The 15,708-nt window shown below is 48.2% G+C and overlaps 1 protein-coding gene and 1 pseudogene across 5 annotated transcripts in view; one reads left to right on the top strand and one right to left on the bottom strand.

Moving 5' to 3' along the window:
• The window catches only part of PLA2G6 (phospholipase A2 group VI), a 60,406-nt gene that overhangs the window by 32,659 nt on the left and 12,039 nt on the right, over positions 1–15,708 (bottom strand). For all 5 annotated transcript variants that reach the window (XM_025881810.2, XM_073882774.1, XM_025881807.2 and 2 more), the window contains one exon: positions 51–266. In XM_025881810.2, the coding sequence (XP_025737595.1) occupies positions 51–266 (216 nt within the window). The remainder of the gene's footprint in view (positions 1–50; positions 267–15,708) is intronic.
• Positions 5,716–6,636, top strand: LOC112831494 (small ribosomal subunit protein uS5 pseudogene; annotated as a pseudogene).

The following is a 15,708-nucleotide window of genomic DNA, read 5'->3' as shown; positions in this document are numbered from 1 at the left end:
GCCCCACCCATCCACACACACAGGCACATGCACTGTCCCTCCTGGCCCACCTGATGATGCGGCTGTGGTGGAAACACTCTCGGATCCCTAACTCCACCGCCAAGTGGGCCACCGACCAGCTGGGGTGGTTGCGGATGAGGTCGGTCAACTGCTGCAGGACCTCCACGTGTAGGACGTGGCTGGAGCTCTCGTAGAAGGGCGGCAGCTGCGAAGAATAGTGCTGGAAGTTCACGAGGGCATCTGCCTCTGTCTCTAGCTGGAAGAGTCTGTGGAGCCGGGACATGGGAGGAAGACACACAGAAATGAACAGAAGCCTTGGGTCCCCCCGTACACAGGTCGCTGCCTGCCTCTGGCCATGCAGGGACCCACTTCAGCTGGACTCCCCTTCCCACCGCATGCACACGCGCGCACACGCACACACTCACACACCCACCTCCAAATGGATTTTATTTTTATTTAAAAATATTTTCTTTTCCATTTTTTTATATCATCTCATGGTGCTTTTAAATTTTATTTTAACAAAGCCCTGTCATATCCACTTTCTAATTTGATTATGACATCTGAGAGCCCCAGCCTCAAGTCCCCAGCCCTCGCACACCATAGGAAGTAAATAAGTGTAGGGCGCCTGGGTGGCTCAGTCGTTAAGCGTCTGCCTTCGGCTCAGGTCATGATCCCAGGGTCCTGGAATCAAGTCCCACATCGGGCTCCCTGCTCCGCGGGAAGCCTGCTTCTCCCTCTCCCACTCCCCCTGCTTGTGTTCCTGCTCTCGCTATCTCTCTCTGTCAAATAAATAAAATCTTTAAAAAAAAAAAAAAAAGGAAGTAAATAAGTGTATAATTTAAATGTCCAGCAGTAAAATATGATATAAATGGTGGCACAGTTATGTGATGGAATATTATGCAACCATTAAGATGCAATATTAAGGGGCGCCTGGGTGGTTCAGTCATTAAGCATCTGCCTTCGGCTCAGGTCATGATCCCAGGGTCCTGGGATCGAGCCCCACATCAGGCTCCCTGCTCAGCGGGAAACCTGCTTCTTCCTCTCCCACTCCCCCTGCTTGTGTTCCCTCTCTCGCTGTGTCTCTCTCTGTCAAATAAATAAATAAGATCTTTAAAAAAAAAAGATGCACTATTAAAAGAAAAGTGAAATGTGATTTTGTAATGTTAAGTAAAAAAGCAAGATACAAATTTTATATGATACAATGTGATCTAAATTGTGTTAAAAAAATATGTCAAACTGGACATGGTAGTATAGTAATTGAAATGTTCTTTATCCATTGCTGAAGTTTCTAAATTTTCTACAATGAGTTTATATAATTTTTATTTTTTAAAGTAGGCTCCACACCCAGCATGGAGCCCAGTGTGGGGCTTGAACTCACGACCCTGAGACGGAGACCTGAGCGCTGAGATCAAGAGTTGGACGCTCAACTGACTTAGCCACCCAGGTGCCCCTATAATTTTTTATAATCAGAAAAAAAAAATTTTTTTTTGAGAAACCAATCAGATGGTGTCCCTTCCCTCTAACTCCCCCAAAGGAGGAGAAGAATGATCATCATAAACCTTGTTCATTTTTAGAATTGTGTTTAAGTCCAAGGTTTGCTATTAAGTTGCTGCATGCCTAGGGAAAATTCTTTCCCTCTCTGAGCTCTATTTGAAACATGAGACTAACTGTACCTGTCCCACCTACCTCACAGAGGTACTATGAGAATCAGATGGGATAGCCCAGTAATAGCACTTTAAAAATGGATAATCACAATGACGGTTGACATTGAAGATACTTGAAGTTTTGACCAGGGCTTTCAACATTAAAGACCCGTGGTCAGCCAGGGTCTAGCAGAGGTCTAGCCCAAAGAGTGTTGGCTCAACAAGGCTTGCCTGTTCTTTCCAAGAGACAGTGCAATTGTTTAGCAAATATCTACTGAGTGCGTGTTCTGCACCTGCCATTGTTCTAGATGGAAGGGGTAAATTAATGAACAAAACAGATGACACACCCTGCCTTCCTGGAGCCCGTGTTCTTAGGGGAGAGACCAACACAATGCGTAAGCGACAAATCAAAATAAGAAAGTACAATTAAGAAATTGCCAGGTAATAAGTGCTAAAGAACAAACAAACAAAGAAAGGAGGATATGGGAGGAAGTCCTTCTTCATTCTCCTTGGCTGGTTTTGTTCCATCTCGCCCATCTCTGTGCGTCAGAGGGCTCCATGTTAAATGCTGCTGCTGTATGTCAGACGTGAAGACACTAAATGACACTGACAAGGACACTAAAAACTGATCACCGGATTTAGCATCTATAAAACATTAATGACCTTGACAAAGTACTTTTGGTGGAACGGTGGGAACCGGAGCCTGATTGGAGAGGGCTTGAGAAGGAATGGGATGTAAGAAATTGGAGAAGCAAGTATAGGGGATATTTGTTAGGGGGTTCGCCACAGAGGGGAGCAAACTGAGGCAGCTAATGGGGAAAGTGGAATCAGGCATTTGAATGCTGCTGAGACCAACCCAAAAGAAAAGAGGATCTCTTGGAGGACTCCCACTTCCACAACGATGGCCCAGGTAATGTGAACCAGACTGCCCCCTAGAGACAACCAGAAATGCTGGACAAAATGTAAAAGGCATCCGCTTGAGGCGCTGGACATGGAAGCAGACAGGGATGAAGTGTCAGGTGGGAAGGGGTTATGGAAACCCAGGAAGTGAGCCTGCTGGCCTGCTCAAGAATCAGAGGGGAAAGCCTGCTCGCACTTGAGAGGCTGGAGGGATATATCATAGATCATCAGTAACCTCATGGGCTCGGGGGACAGGGACTGGAGGCCAGGGGAGGGCCCTGATGAACCCTCTTACTGTGGGTGGGGGTCCTGAAGGACTAAGGCGTAAGATGAGCCACAGTAGATAGACCCTCCCAGAGACTGCAGCTCAGCTCCAAATAATTTCAGTTCCAGAAAATAGACTGAAATTATCCTTACTGATAATGTTCCCAGATACCTGGGAGAAGCAAATATAAAAGAAACATTAAGCCAGGCTTCAAACTGTTTCTACAAGTATCACTGCAAATCCAAGGGCCAGCACATAATCAAAACTCACCAAGCACAGGAGGAGATACTACATGATGTGAAAGAAAACCAACAGAAATAATGTATGATGGAAACAGATCTGTAGGTAAGGGGCTGCAAATACCGAAGTCATCTGACACAGACTTTAAAATAACTGTGATAGGGGCACCTGGGTGTCTCAGTCAGTAGAGCATGTGACTCTTGATCTCAGGGTCATGAGTTCAAGCCCCACGTTGGACATAGAGCTTACTTAAGAAAATAAAATAAATGTGATAATATTTAAGAGGATGAAAAGGAAGACTTAGAATTGGGGCAAAGAACTTGAATCCATTTTAAAAATGGAAATTGCAGCATTAAAAAATACAATTGCTGAAATGAAGAACCCAGTGGCCAGGTATAAAAGCAGACTGAACAATGCTGAAGAGAAATCTAGTGAACAGGAAGACAGGCCAGAAAAGAGGAAACAGATTAGAGCCTGGGGAGCCAAAGGATGGAAAATGCAGGAAAGTAGACAAAAGACATAGAATATATAACAAAAAGATCTACCATACATATAAGTGGAGCTACCAAAGCAGGAGAGAAAGAGAACTGGAGAGAAGCCATATTTGAAGAGTTAATGTCTGTGAACTTTTCAAAATTGATGAAAAAAAAATGTCATAGTGATTGCAAATATCTATGAGCCTTCCTGCACACACACACTCACACAAATAGAAATCCACACTTAAGGACCTTGTGGGTTTTAAAACATGGCCCCCAAATTCTTTGACACTGCTCCCATTGAGACATGATGTCTCTTATCATTATCCCATGATGTCTCTTTACCCTTTCATCTGGCTCTGCAACTGCTTTACCAAAAGAATAGGGCAGAGGTAATGCTGCCCTAGTTTCTGGACGAAGGCTTTAAGAGACTGGAAGCTTCCACCTCTTTTCTCTTGAGACCTGGCTATCATGCCATGGGGAAACTGACACAACCCACAGGGACGACTCTTGGTCCTGGACCCGTAGCCCTGGACGAACTACCAGCCAACAGCCAGCAGCAACTTGCCGGTTATGAGTGAGTCATCTTAGAAGTGGATCCTGCAGTCCAGCCACCCCGGCTCATGCCATGTAGAGCAGAAGAGAGCTTTTCCCACTGGGCTCTGCTCAAATTGCAGATTTGTGGGCCAAGTGATTGATCGTTTTTTTGTTTGTTTGTTTAAGATTTTATTTATTTACTTGAGGGGCTCCTGGGTGGCTCAGTTGGTTAAGCAACTGCCTTTGGCTCAGGTCATGATCCTGGAGTCCTGGGATCGAGTCCCGCATCAGGCTCCCTGCTCAGCAGGGAGTCTGCTTCTCCCTCTGACCCTACCCCCCCCATGTGCTCTCTCTCTCTCTGTCTCTCATTCTCTCTCTCTCAAATAAATAAATAAAATCTTTAAAAAGATCCCCACATCGGGCTCCCTGCTCCGCAGGGAAGTCTGCTTCTCCCTCTCCCACTCCCCCTGCTTGTGTTCCCTCTCTCGCTCACTGTGTCTCTCTCTGTCAAATAAATACATCAAATCTTTAAAAAAAATTAAAAAAAAAAAGAATGTGGTCAGCAACATCACCCAATTGCGGGTTAAAGTTTTATTTATTTATTTGAGAGAGAGAGAATGAGAGACAGCACGAGAGGGAAGAGGGTCAGAGGGAGAAGCAGACTCCCCTCTGAGCAGGGAGCCCGATGTGGGACTCGATCCCGGGACTCCAGGATCATGACCCGAGCCGAAGGCAGTCGCTCAACCAACTGAGCCACCCAGGCACCCTGATCGTTGTTTTAAGCTGTAGAGTTTTGGGGTAGTTTGTTACGTAGCAGTAACTGAGGATGACACATATCGGTCAACATACTGAAACACAGCAATAACTGACACATGTACCATATTACAAAGGCTATAAACAAAATGTGAAGAAAAATACTAAAAATAGCATAGGAAAAAGTTATCTTCAAAGACTGACAGCCAGCTACTCAGCAGTGGAAAACAGAGATAACGGAATGACATTCTTAAAGAGCTAAAAGAAAATAAACACCAATGAGAATTCTGTACCCAGCACGCTTCCCTTTAAGTATGAAGTTGAAAGCAAAACATTTCACTAGTCAGGGGCACCTGGCTGGCTCAATCGGTAGGGTGTGCGATGCTTGATCTCAGAGTCGTGAATTTGAGCCCCACGCTGGATGCAGAGATTACTTAAAATAAATAAGTAAGATGTTTTTTAAAAAATTTCACTAGTCACACAAAGAGAAAGAGAGAAAAGGCTTAGTCATTAGTAGACCTACATGATAGAAGATATAAAAGGATTTTCTTCGGGTAGAAGGAACTTGATCCCATATGGATGGTCTGAGATACAGGAAAAAAATAAAATACCATGAAAATGGCAAGTATGTGGGTGAATCTAAATAAGAATTGGTGGCATAATGTCTTGTTGGGTTTAAAATAAAAATAGAATTAAAAAATATATATGTGTGTGTGTGTGTGTGTGTGTGTGTGTGTGTGTGTGTGTATAGCATAGAAGCCTGGAAATGAAGGGTTAAAAAGTTCTAAGACTCATTTACTGTTCTGGAAGACACTAACGTACCAATTACACTTCAGTAAGGCCAAGGATGTGTGTTACAATCTCTTGGGTTCTATCAATAACTATGAAGGGACTCCGAGAGAACACCAAATGGCGGATGACGCCGGTGCTGCGCCGGGGCCCCGGGCCCTGGAATGGGAGGCCGCGGCGGCTTCCGCGGAGGTTTCGGCAGCAGCATCCGGGGCCGCAGTCGCGGCCGTGGTCGGGGCAGGGGTCGAGGCCGTGGAGCTCGTGGAGGCAAGGCCGAGGACAAGGAGTGGATCCCCGTCACCAAGCTGGGCCGCCTGGTCAAGGACATGAAGATCAAGTCCCTAGAGGAAATCTATCTTTTCTCTGCCTATCAAGGAATCTGAGATCATTGATTTCTTTCTGGGAGCATCCCTCAAGGATGAGGTTCTGAAGATCATGCCTGTGCAAAAGCAGACCCGTGCTGGCCAGCAGACCAGGTTCAAGGCGTTTGTTGCCATCGGAGATTACAACGGACATGTCGGCCTGGGTGTCAAGTGCTCCAAGGAGGTCGCCACTGCCATCCGTGGGGCCATCATCCTGGCCAAGCTTTCCATCGTCCCCGTGAGGCGAGGCTACTGGGGGAACAAGATCGGCAAGGCTCACACTGTCCCATGCAAGGTGACTGGCCGCTGTGGCTCTGTGCTGGTGCGCCTCATCCCCGCCCCCAGAGGCACTGGCATTGTTTCAGCCCCTGTGCCCAAGAAGCTACTGATGATGGCCGGTATCGACGACTGCTACACTTTAGCCAGAGGCTGCACTGCCACGCTGGGGAACTTCGCTGAGGCTACTTTTGATGCCATCTCCAAGACTTACAGCTATCTCACCCCTGACCTCTGGAAGGAGACGGTGTTCACCAAGTCTCCATATCAGGAATTCACTGACCATCTTGTGAAGACCCATACCAGAGTCTCCATGCAGAGGACCCAGGCTCCAGCTGTGGCCACCACCTAGTTTTATACAAGAAAAATAAAGTGAACTAAAGGTTGTTAAAAAAAAAAAAAAGAACTGTGAAGGGTTTCAGTTTTTGCTCTACTTGCAAACTAACAAGTTAGCCTGACACAGTTTCATGGGTGCTGGCAGAAGAAACAAGATTCCTGGATCAAAGACAAAGGACAGTTTATTGCTCACAGCAACAGCAGTGGCCAGCTTGAGCATTTGTGCCAATCCCCTGGGATCTAGATCCCACAGGGTGACATGAAGAGGGCCAGGTGACACCTGCCCTTGTTGTGCTAGGACGGAGAGAAGCCCGGAGTGTAGGGAACTTGAATCCTCTACCATCGTTAATAAGCAAATCTGCCGAAGCTTTGCTCTGAAGGATGATATGATTCTTATTACACAACAGAGTAAGCAAACCTCCCCCTCTGCTCTAGGGAAAGACCTGATCTCTACCTTCTAAGGCTGCTGGCTATACAAACATCCTTGTCAAGATAGCCTGGAACAAAGGAAGTCAGTGTCTCTGCTTGCAAGATATACAGACCCATGAGAAACCCGTGGAGAACCGTCCCCCAACAGCTGTCACTAAAAGAGAATGACAAGAATGCATAACTTCCAAACTGACAGGGAGAGAACACATGGGATAATAAGAAAACACTTGATCATGAATTGCAAAACCATTACGGTACTTGGAAAAAAAAAAAGTCATACGACTGCATTCTGTATGATTAGAAGGCAAAACTGTAGTGATAAAAAGCAGACAGTGTTTGCCAGGGGCTATGGTGGGTGCAGGGGACTTACTGCAAAGGAGCAGGGAAGGAATTTTGGAGACCACAGAACTGTTCTGTATCTTGACTGCGGTGATGGCACGTGGGTGTGTACCTTTACTGAAACTCATCAAATGCTACATGTCAAATTGGTAAATTTCATTTTTTTTGGTAAGTTGCATCTCAGTAAAGCTACCTAAAACTAAACAAAAATAAGGGTGCCTGGGTGACTCAGTCAGTTAAGTGTCTGCCTTCAGCTCAGATCATGATCCCAGGGTCCTGGGGTAGAGTCCTGCATCGGGCTCCCTGCTCAGCGGGAAGCCTGCTTCTCCCTCTATCCCTCCCCCTGCTCATGATCTCTCTCTCTCTCTCGGATAAATAAATAAAATCTTTTAAAAACAAAACAAAAATAAAACTCAATGCCTAAGAAGACAAAAGGAAAGGAATAAAGAAAATAAAATAGGGGCGCCTGGGTGGCTCAGTCGTTAAGCGTGTGCCTTTGGCTGGGGCTGCGATTCCAGAGTCCTGGGATCGAGCCCCGCATCGGGCTCCCTGCTCAGCGGGAAGCCTGCTTCTCCCTCTCCCGCTCCCCCTGCTTGTGTTTCCTCTCTCGCTGTGTCTCTCTCTGTCAAATAAATAAAATCTTTAAAAAAAAAAAAAGGAATGAGAGACAAGGATAATAGGAGGGAAAGAAAAGACAACTCCATACTCTTAACAAGATTAAAAATATAAGGAAATTATATATAAATACATAATATGTATTATAAATATAATATATATTATTATATTGTATTTATATATTTACATATAAATATATCGTATTTTTATATATAAATATATAAATACAATATAATGCTAACCAAAAAAAAAGCTGGTGAAGCTATCTGGATAGGAGACAAAGTAGGGTTTAAGGTAAAAAGTATTACCAGAAACAAAGAGGGACAATTCATAATGATAACAGTTTCAACCCACTAGGAAAATATGGCAATTATAAATTAATATGCACTTCATAATAAAGCTCCAAAATATAGTCAAACTTGACAGATTTTTTAAAACTAGACATTTTTAAGAACAATTAAATCATCCATAATTCCAGCAAAAAAAAAAAAACTAAACAAGTCTGCCATCACATTGCAATATTTTAATAACTCTTACTACTAATAAACAATGAAACAAACAAACAAAAAAATCCCTTTTGGCTCTAGAATCATTAGTAAACCTGACCTGGCAGACATATATGAAACACTATTCCCACCAGCTACAGAATACACGTTCTTTTCCAGCCACACAAACAAGTTAGAAATGCTGGACATAAGCTGGGCCGTAAAGTGGATCTGAACAAATTTCAAAGACCTAAAATACTGAGACTATGTTCTCTGACCACGACGAAACTAAGCAAGAGATCAGTAACAAAAAGAGAATGAAAAGCTTTCCATACGTTTGAAAATTAAGCAAGATACATATAAACTATCAATGGTTCAAGCAAGAAGCCACAGGGAAATTTGGGAAATGTCTCGACTCGATGGTAATGTAAATACTCCGTATCAAACTCGTGGAGAAACCTCCACCTCTAGATAGGGCGGAGAAGCTTATATCAAACTAGACTTCCTGCTGAAAATGAACAGAAAGGCAGGATCAAGTGCCGATGAGTACCTGAAGGCGCTGGAGGAAACCTCAGGGAGGCGAGGATACAGGCCAAGACTGTAGAGAAGAGGGAAGCACGCTGAGGGAAGCCCTGCATTTTCTTTCACTCAGGGCACTCGGGGATCTGTGATGCAGGATATGAAGGACAGAAAGGCTGGGAGGCAGCCAGGTGCTACCCGCAACCCCACTAGGCTGGGCAGAGAGAAGCTGGCATCCAGAGTGGCCGAGAAGACCAGAACTTGAAGGAATCACAGGGAAGTAAGCCCAAAGTTCTGCATGAGATCTTCTCTCATAAGCTAGGCAGAGCAAGATGTCGAGAAACCAAATGGAAAACAGCAGCAGAGAGGACCCAGAGCTGAGTGGAAACTGCGGTTTTGCAGTCCTTGCGAAACAGAGATTCAGGTTCAAGGCCCGCCAGGTGGAAGGACACTGGTAAACCAAGCCCTTCCGCTGAGGTTTGAGAACTTCTACCCCGAGAGTAGACATGATGACCAAGGAGTCAATTCTAGGTAGATAGATAATCAACCTAGTGACAAAAGGCTAAAATAATAAAGCTTCTGGAAGATACTATAGAAAAATATTCTCAACCCCTCCAGAACTAGATTTTTTAAGTGTTTAAGGGCAAGGGAGCAGGGACTTCACTGAAGGGGATTGCCAAATGGTTCATCCACTTATCCAAAGGTGCTCAAACTCGTACGTCATCAGACCAAAGCATATGAAAGCCACAATAAGACACCACTACACACCCAACAGAATGATAACTTTTTTTTTTTTTTTAACTGGCAACACTTAGTAACGGGAATCTCCTTCGCTGCAGGAGGAAACCGGAAGGGCATTATCCGCTGAAGTTGACGATGTGTGCGGTCTCAGCTCACCAATTCCACTCCCCGGTAGGCGCCGGACAGAAAGCTGTGCATACACGCACCAAGAAAACCGGAAGCAGCCCCAAATCCCCATCGGTGAATGAGTAAATGAAGCTGTGGTGTAGTTAACACAGTGGAATTGTCCTGCACAGAAGAAGTCGGACCCAGTTCCATGCAAACATGTACACAGAAATCTCACAGACAAAATGCTGAGCAAACAAGCCAGGCACAGAAGCAACTACCGTACGAGCCAAGTTCAGGGTTACCTTTTGGGGGCAAGGGAGCAAAAGGGCGGCTTCCAGGGTGCAGCATCGTTCTACCTTTTGACATGGGTGCTGGTTAGAGGTATTTGTGATACGTCATTGAGCTGTGGGCACTTTTCCCCGTGCGGCGTATTTCCCTATTTTTAACTAGTTTAGAGAGAGAACAGGAGGAGAGAATTGGGGACAGCTGAATAGAGACATGCCTGGGGAGGAAAGTGGAGTCAAGAATGCATTTTTTTTTTTTTTTAAAGAGAGAAAACAGCACATTTGTATAGCAGTAGAAAATACCTAGTCAAGAGGGGGAAGTCACAGAGGAGAGAGGAAGGAATTGCTGAACTGATGTCCTGCAGTAGATGAGGGGATGTTGACCTTGACAGGGACTGGCCTCTACAATGACAACAGGGAAGGCGCAGTATGTGGGTGCAGGTGTGGGCAGCCGGGGTGGGGGCACTCACCAGCTGCAGGTAAGCACGGAGGGGAGGGGAGGAGGGGAGGGACAGGGTGAGGCCAGGGCTGCCAAAGGGCAGGGCTCACTTGAAGTGGGAGCAAGCAGCATGGAGGGGAGCCCCGCCAGCCACGGTGGAGACCTGGCACTAACTAGTGTTGGGGTTTTGCCACGCAGAGATGACAAAGAGAGAAGTAAGAAAGCAGAGAGGGTCTGCAAGGGTGTAATCATCATGACAGGCCACGAGTTTCTGCAGGGCAAGAACTGAAGTCCACGAAAGGGACGGGGACTGTGGCAGGGGATGGCTGGGTCCATGTCTGCAGGGGGAGGGGAACTTGGCATTCAGAGGACGAGGGAGAAGGAGCTGGAAATACAGGAGGCAGACGGTGGAAAGTGGGGCATTCGACACTTGTATTTGTGGAAGAGCCCTTGTTACTGGTGATGACAAGGTCCAGGGAATGGCCGCGTGGGCTGGAAGAGGTCTGGCCCCAAGAGCCGTGGGTGCGAGGAGGGGCACCCTGCGAATTTCAGTCACCGAGTCAAGACAGGTAGTGATGGAGAGAGGGAGCTCCGGGCCAGGGGCGCACGGCCCCAAGGGTGTGGGGGAAACCTCAGGACAGGCTGACGTGAATTTCAAGGCTAGGGAGCAAGGGGCACCCTGTCCCACCTCCAGGCCCAGTGGGGGAAAGACCGGGAGAGAAATCTCTCAAGGCCCTCAGGGGAGAACCAGGTTTCGGTTAGAGCCATGGGGGAAAGAAATATTCACAGAAAATGTGGAGGACCTGGAGGACTCATAAGGCTGTCTTTTCCCTCTCTTCTAGAACCCAAGACCCCAGACAAAAACCACCTGGCATTAGCTCTGGGGAGCCTTTGCCTTGGCTGGGAATGGCCTGTGAATGGGCCTTAGGGGGTCTGTGAACCTCAGGAAATCGCATGCAAATGTGTGTCTGTGTATTTGGGGGTGTAGAGGTCCCCTGGGACTTTCAACGGGGTCTTGGACCAAAAAAATGGCCAAGACCCATTAGGCTAGAATGGTATCTAACTCTCCAGTTTCAGAGCTAAGCACCGGCCGTCCCACACAGGTCCTCTAAAGGGCTCCTCCGTCCCTGCCCTTCTGTGCCTTTGCCAGAGCCATGCGCCTCTCCCTGCCCAGCCTTCTCTCCAGGTGAAATCTTCCTCCCCCTTATAGGTCCATCTCTCACCCACCTCCCCCCAGAGGCCTTTTCCAAGCCCTCCTATCAAACACACGTCTACCCCCAGTGGACATGGGGTCACTTACCCACTCAACAAATACTCAGCGTGCACCTGCTGAGTGCTTAGCACTACAATGGGCATTAGGAGAAATGACTCAGACCCAGATGCTGTCCCTCAGGAGCTCTGCGGTCTAGTGGGGAGACAGAAGTGCAAACAGACACAGGCTGATCCGAGGCAAGAGGGGCTGACAGAAGTATGGACCGTGCTGAGGGAGAAGAAAACGGGCAAGGACCGGCTCCCAGAGCAGGCAGCAGGGAACAGTGAGGACAAAGAACGAAGTGTAAAAAGGTGAGGTCTGTTTAGGGAACCTGAGAGCTTTATTTGGTTTGCATTCTAACATTTAACCCCCTGCACGCTGCATACAGACCTACGTTTTCCAGCTACTGCCTGAGCTCCTGGAGGACGGATCTGCGGTATTCACCTCTGCCAAGAGGGGACGGGCTGTGGGCTGGATAAATCAGGAAGGAGCAAGCACGGGGTATGTGGCCGGATCACAGGCCCCTCAGCTTGTCTGAGGTGCCGACCAGCAGTTCCATTTCTGAGGGCCTCAAATATCAGTCCCCTTTCAAGAAGCAAAGATCACATGTCGCACATGCTTTGATCATTCTTTTTTTTTTTTCTTTAAGATTTTATTTGAGAGAGAGAGGGGAACTCGAGCGGAGGGGAGGGGCAGAGGGAAAGGAAGAAGCAGGCTCCCCGCTGAGCTGGGACTTGATCCCAGGACCCTGGGATCATGACCTGAGCTGAAGGCAGATGCTGAACAGACTGAGCCACCCAGGCGTCCCTGCTCTGATCATTCTTTCTAGGGTTCCTGGAAAGTGCAGCCCTGTTTCTGCTGAGATACCAGTGAAGAGCTGGCAGGTTTCATCAAATATCACATGTCACCAGCAAATGTCAGTAGTAAATGATTAATTCGTAGCAGGAACATAAATACAGGTGTTATCATAATGTCCACACGACGCCACCAGTGACCACCCCGGGGCTCACACAGAGGAGCCAGGGGCTCTGGACCATATGTCAGGCCGGTGGGGCCCTGGGGTTGAGCCCAGGCGAGCTGAGTCCTGCCCAGCGCCACACGGCTAAGTGGCCCCAGTGGAAGAGAAGGAAGAGGTGGGTTCTAGAGCCAGAATGCTGGGCCTGAGCCCTAGCTCCACGGCTGACCAGTGAGGTGACGTGGGCAAGTTACTGAAATTCTTTGAGGGGTGTCTCCTCCTTTGTAGGATGGGGTCAGTAATACCCCCACTTCCAGGGGCTGTTTATGAGCCTCACACGCAGTAGGATGCTATTGTTGATGTCGCCTTTTGTACCGCCAGGGTCGGATCTCTCCACCTAGTACGGATACTGGAGGTAAGGGGTCACAGGCCCTTAGGTAATAAAACCTGAGGATTCAGAAGATCCTGACTCCTTCCCCCATCCTGAAGCGACGCAGCTGCATGCAGCCCAGGGACATGTCTATGTGGGGCCTGAGGCTGGAAGCAATACTTCCCTCGAACCACAGTTCTGGACCCTGGGGCAGTTCAGAGGCCTCCAGGCAAGTAAAGCAGGAGGAGACCTTTAAAAGACAGAACCTCAGGGCGCCTGGGTGGCTCAGTTGGTTAAGCGACTGCCTTCGGCTCAGGTCATGATCCTGGAGTGCTGGGATCGAGTCCCACATCAGGCTCCCTGCTCAGCGGGGAGTCTGCTTCTCCCTCTGACCCTCTTCCCTCTCGTGCTCTCTGTCTCTCATTCTCTCTCTCTCAAATAAATAAATAAAATCTTAAAATAAATAAATAAATAAAAATAAAAGACAGAACCTCAGGGGTGCCTGGGTGGCTCAGTCGGTTGGGCGGCTGATCCAGTTCAGGTCATGATCTCAGGGTCCTGAGATCGAGCCCCCCTGTGGCATCGGGCTCCCCGCTCAGCAGGGAGTCTGCTCAAGGATTCTCCCTCTGCCTCTCACCCCACACGCTATTTCTCTCTCTAATAAATAAATAAATCTTAAAAAGGGGGGGGGCACCTGGATGGCTCAGTCAGTTAAGTGTCTGCCTTGGGCTCAGGTCATGATCCTGGGGTCCTGGGATCGAGTCCCACATCAGCTCCCTGCTCAGTGGGGTGTCTGCTTCTCCTTCTCCCTCTCTCCCAGCTCGTGCTCGCTCGCTCACCTGCTCACTCTCTCTCACTCTAATAAATAAAATCTTTAAGAAAAGGGGGGGTACACCTGGGTGGCTCAGTCAGTGAAGCGTCTGCTTTGGCTCAGGTCATGATCTCAGGGTCCTGGGATTGAGCCCCGCATCGGGCTCCCTGCCTAGCGGGGAGCCCGCTTCTCCCTCTCCCTCTGCCTCTGCCCGCCACTTCCCCTGCTTGTGCTTTCTCTATCAAATAAGTAAATAAAATATTAAAAAAAAAAAAGAATTGCAGCAGCCTGAAGAGGAAGTCTAGTAAACCATACCTTCCTTCTAGAAACTGCAAAGGGCTGGGAGCAGTGGGGAGACCCCAGGATGGCTGCCCCTAGGAGAAGCCCAGGGCCCTGGCCCTCACTCCGAGGTCACACCCCAGTCCTTGGCATTGCCATTTCTGCAACTCTTCATAACCTCCCCTCCTGCTTCCCAGCTCACCCCCTCGACTGCCCTGAATCCAACAGTCCCCAGTCCCAACAGAGGACACGGTGCACAGTGGCCCTCCACAAACACTGCTGAAGCTTTGAGAATACATCACATGCATTGCACAAACCTACGTGTGCCAGGCTCCTTGCTGGGTGCTGGGGGTTGTACTGGGGCGAACAAGACAGACATAGCCACTACCCTCATGGGGTTTGTGGTCTACCAGGAAGACGGTCTACCAAGCGTGGGGATGGAGTGCTACCGGACACACAGCATCAACACCTACTCTAGCCAGAAGGGCGAGCAGAAGTGAGGCAGGCAAAGAAGGGGAGAATGTTCTAGGCTGATGACGTAAGAGTCTAGGTGAAGGCCAGGAGCACAAGGGGCAACAACTGAGACCAGAGGGAGAAGCAAGGCCTGATCACACTGGCCCTTTCAAGCCAAGCTAAGCAGCTGATATGTTAAGGAAAAAGGGACTTCTTGAAGAGTGAAGCAGGGAAGTGAGTGATCAGATTTGTCTTCTGGAAAGATCACTCTGACAGCAGCTTGGAAGAGGATGGGAGGAGAGAAACCAGACCCACAGGCAGAGCTACAGGCTGGGAGGCAGAGTGAAGCTGGAGTCTGTGTGTACAACGACCATAGCCTGGAAAAAGAGCCAGCAGCAAAATTGAGAATAACAGAAGCCCGGATTCGGGACTGGCACGTGGCTGCAACACAGGCTACACTTCCCAGCCTCCCTTGCAACTAGTTGTGGCCGTGTGACTAAGTCCCAGCTGATGGGATTCAGGTGGAAGGCATGTGTGCCACTTCTGAGAAGCCCCTGAAAAGGAGGACAGTGCCCTTGTTCACCCTGCCCTTCTACCTTTCTGCTGATTGGAAAGGTGGCTGTGATGGCTGGATCTGGCATGGCCATCTGGGACCATGTGGTAGCCTAGAGAACGAAGGCCACACTTGGTGGAGCAACAAGACAGCAAGAGCCTGGGCCCCTGGGGACTGGGGGCCCCTGGGGACCACTATCCGCTGTGGTTGTCATTCAAGCCAAAGTTAAGCATAATTGATGGAGAAGCAGCAGCAGCCTCAAGATATGCTTGGCAGGGGAGCGTGACAGAACTCAGTAATGACCCGGATTTAGACACCCCCGGGGTGGGGGGGTAGAGCCCAAGGGATCAAGGATCATTCCTGGGCATCTGGGCTGCACAACCGCATACAGGGATGGTGATGCCATCTACTGAAATGGAAATGCTTGGGCAAGAGCAGGTTAGAAGAAGAGACAAGAGTCCAGAGCCAAGTGAGGGATGTCAGGAATTCCGAGAGGAGC

The sequence above is a fragment of the Callorhinus ursinus genome, unplaced genomic scaffold (genome assembly GCF_003265705.2).
Source record: "Callorhinus ursinus isolate GAN/ISIS: 27379988/994484 unplaced genomic scaffold, GSC_fseal_2.0 scaffold48, whole genome shotgun sequence".
In the NCBI taxonomy this organism is placed as follows: domain Eukaryota; kingdom Metazoa; phylum Chordata; class Mammalia; order Carnivora; family Otariidae; genus Callorhinus; species Callorhinus ursinus.
This window is presented reverse-complemented; position numbering and strand designations above follow the sequence as displayed.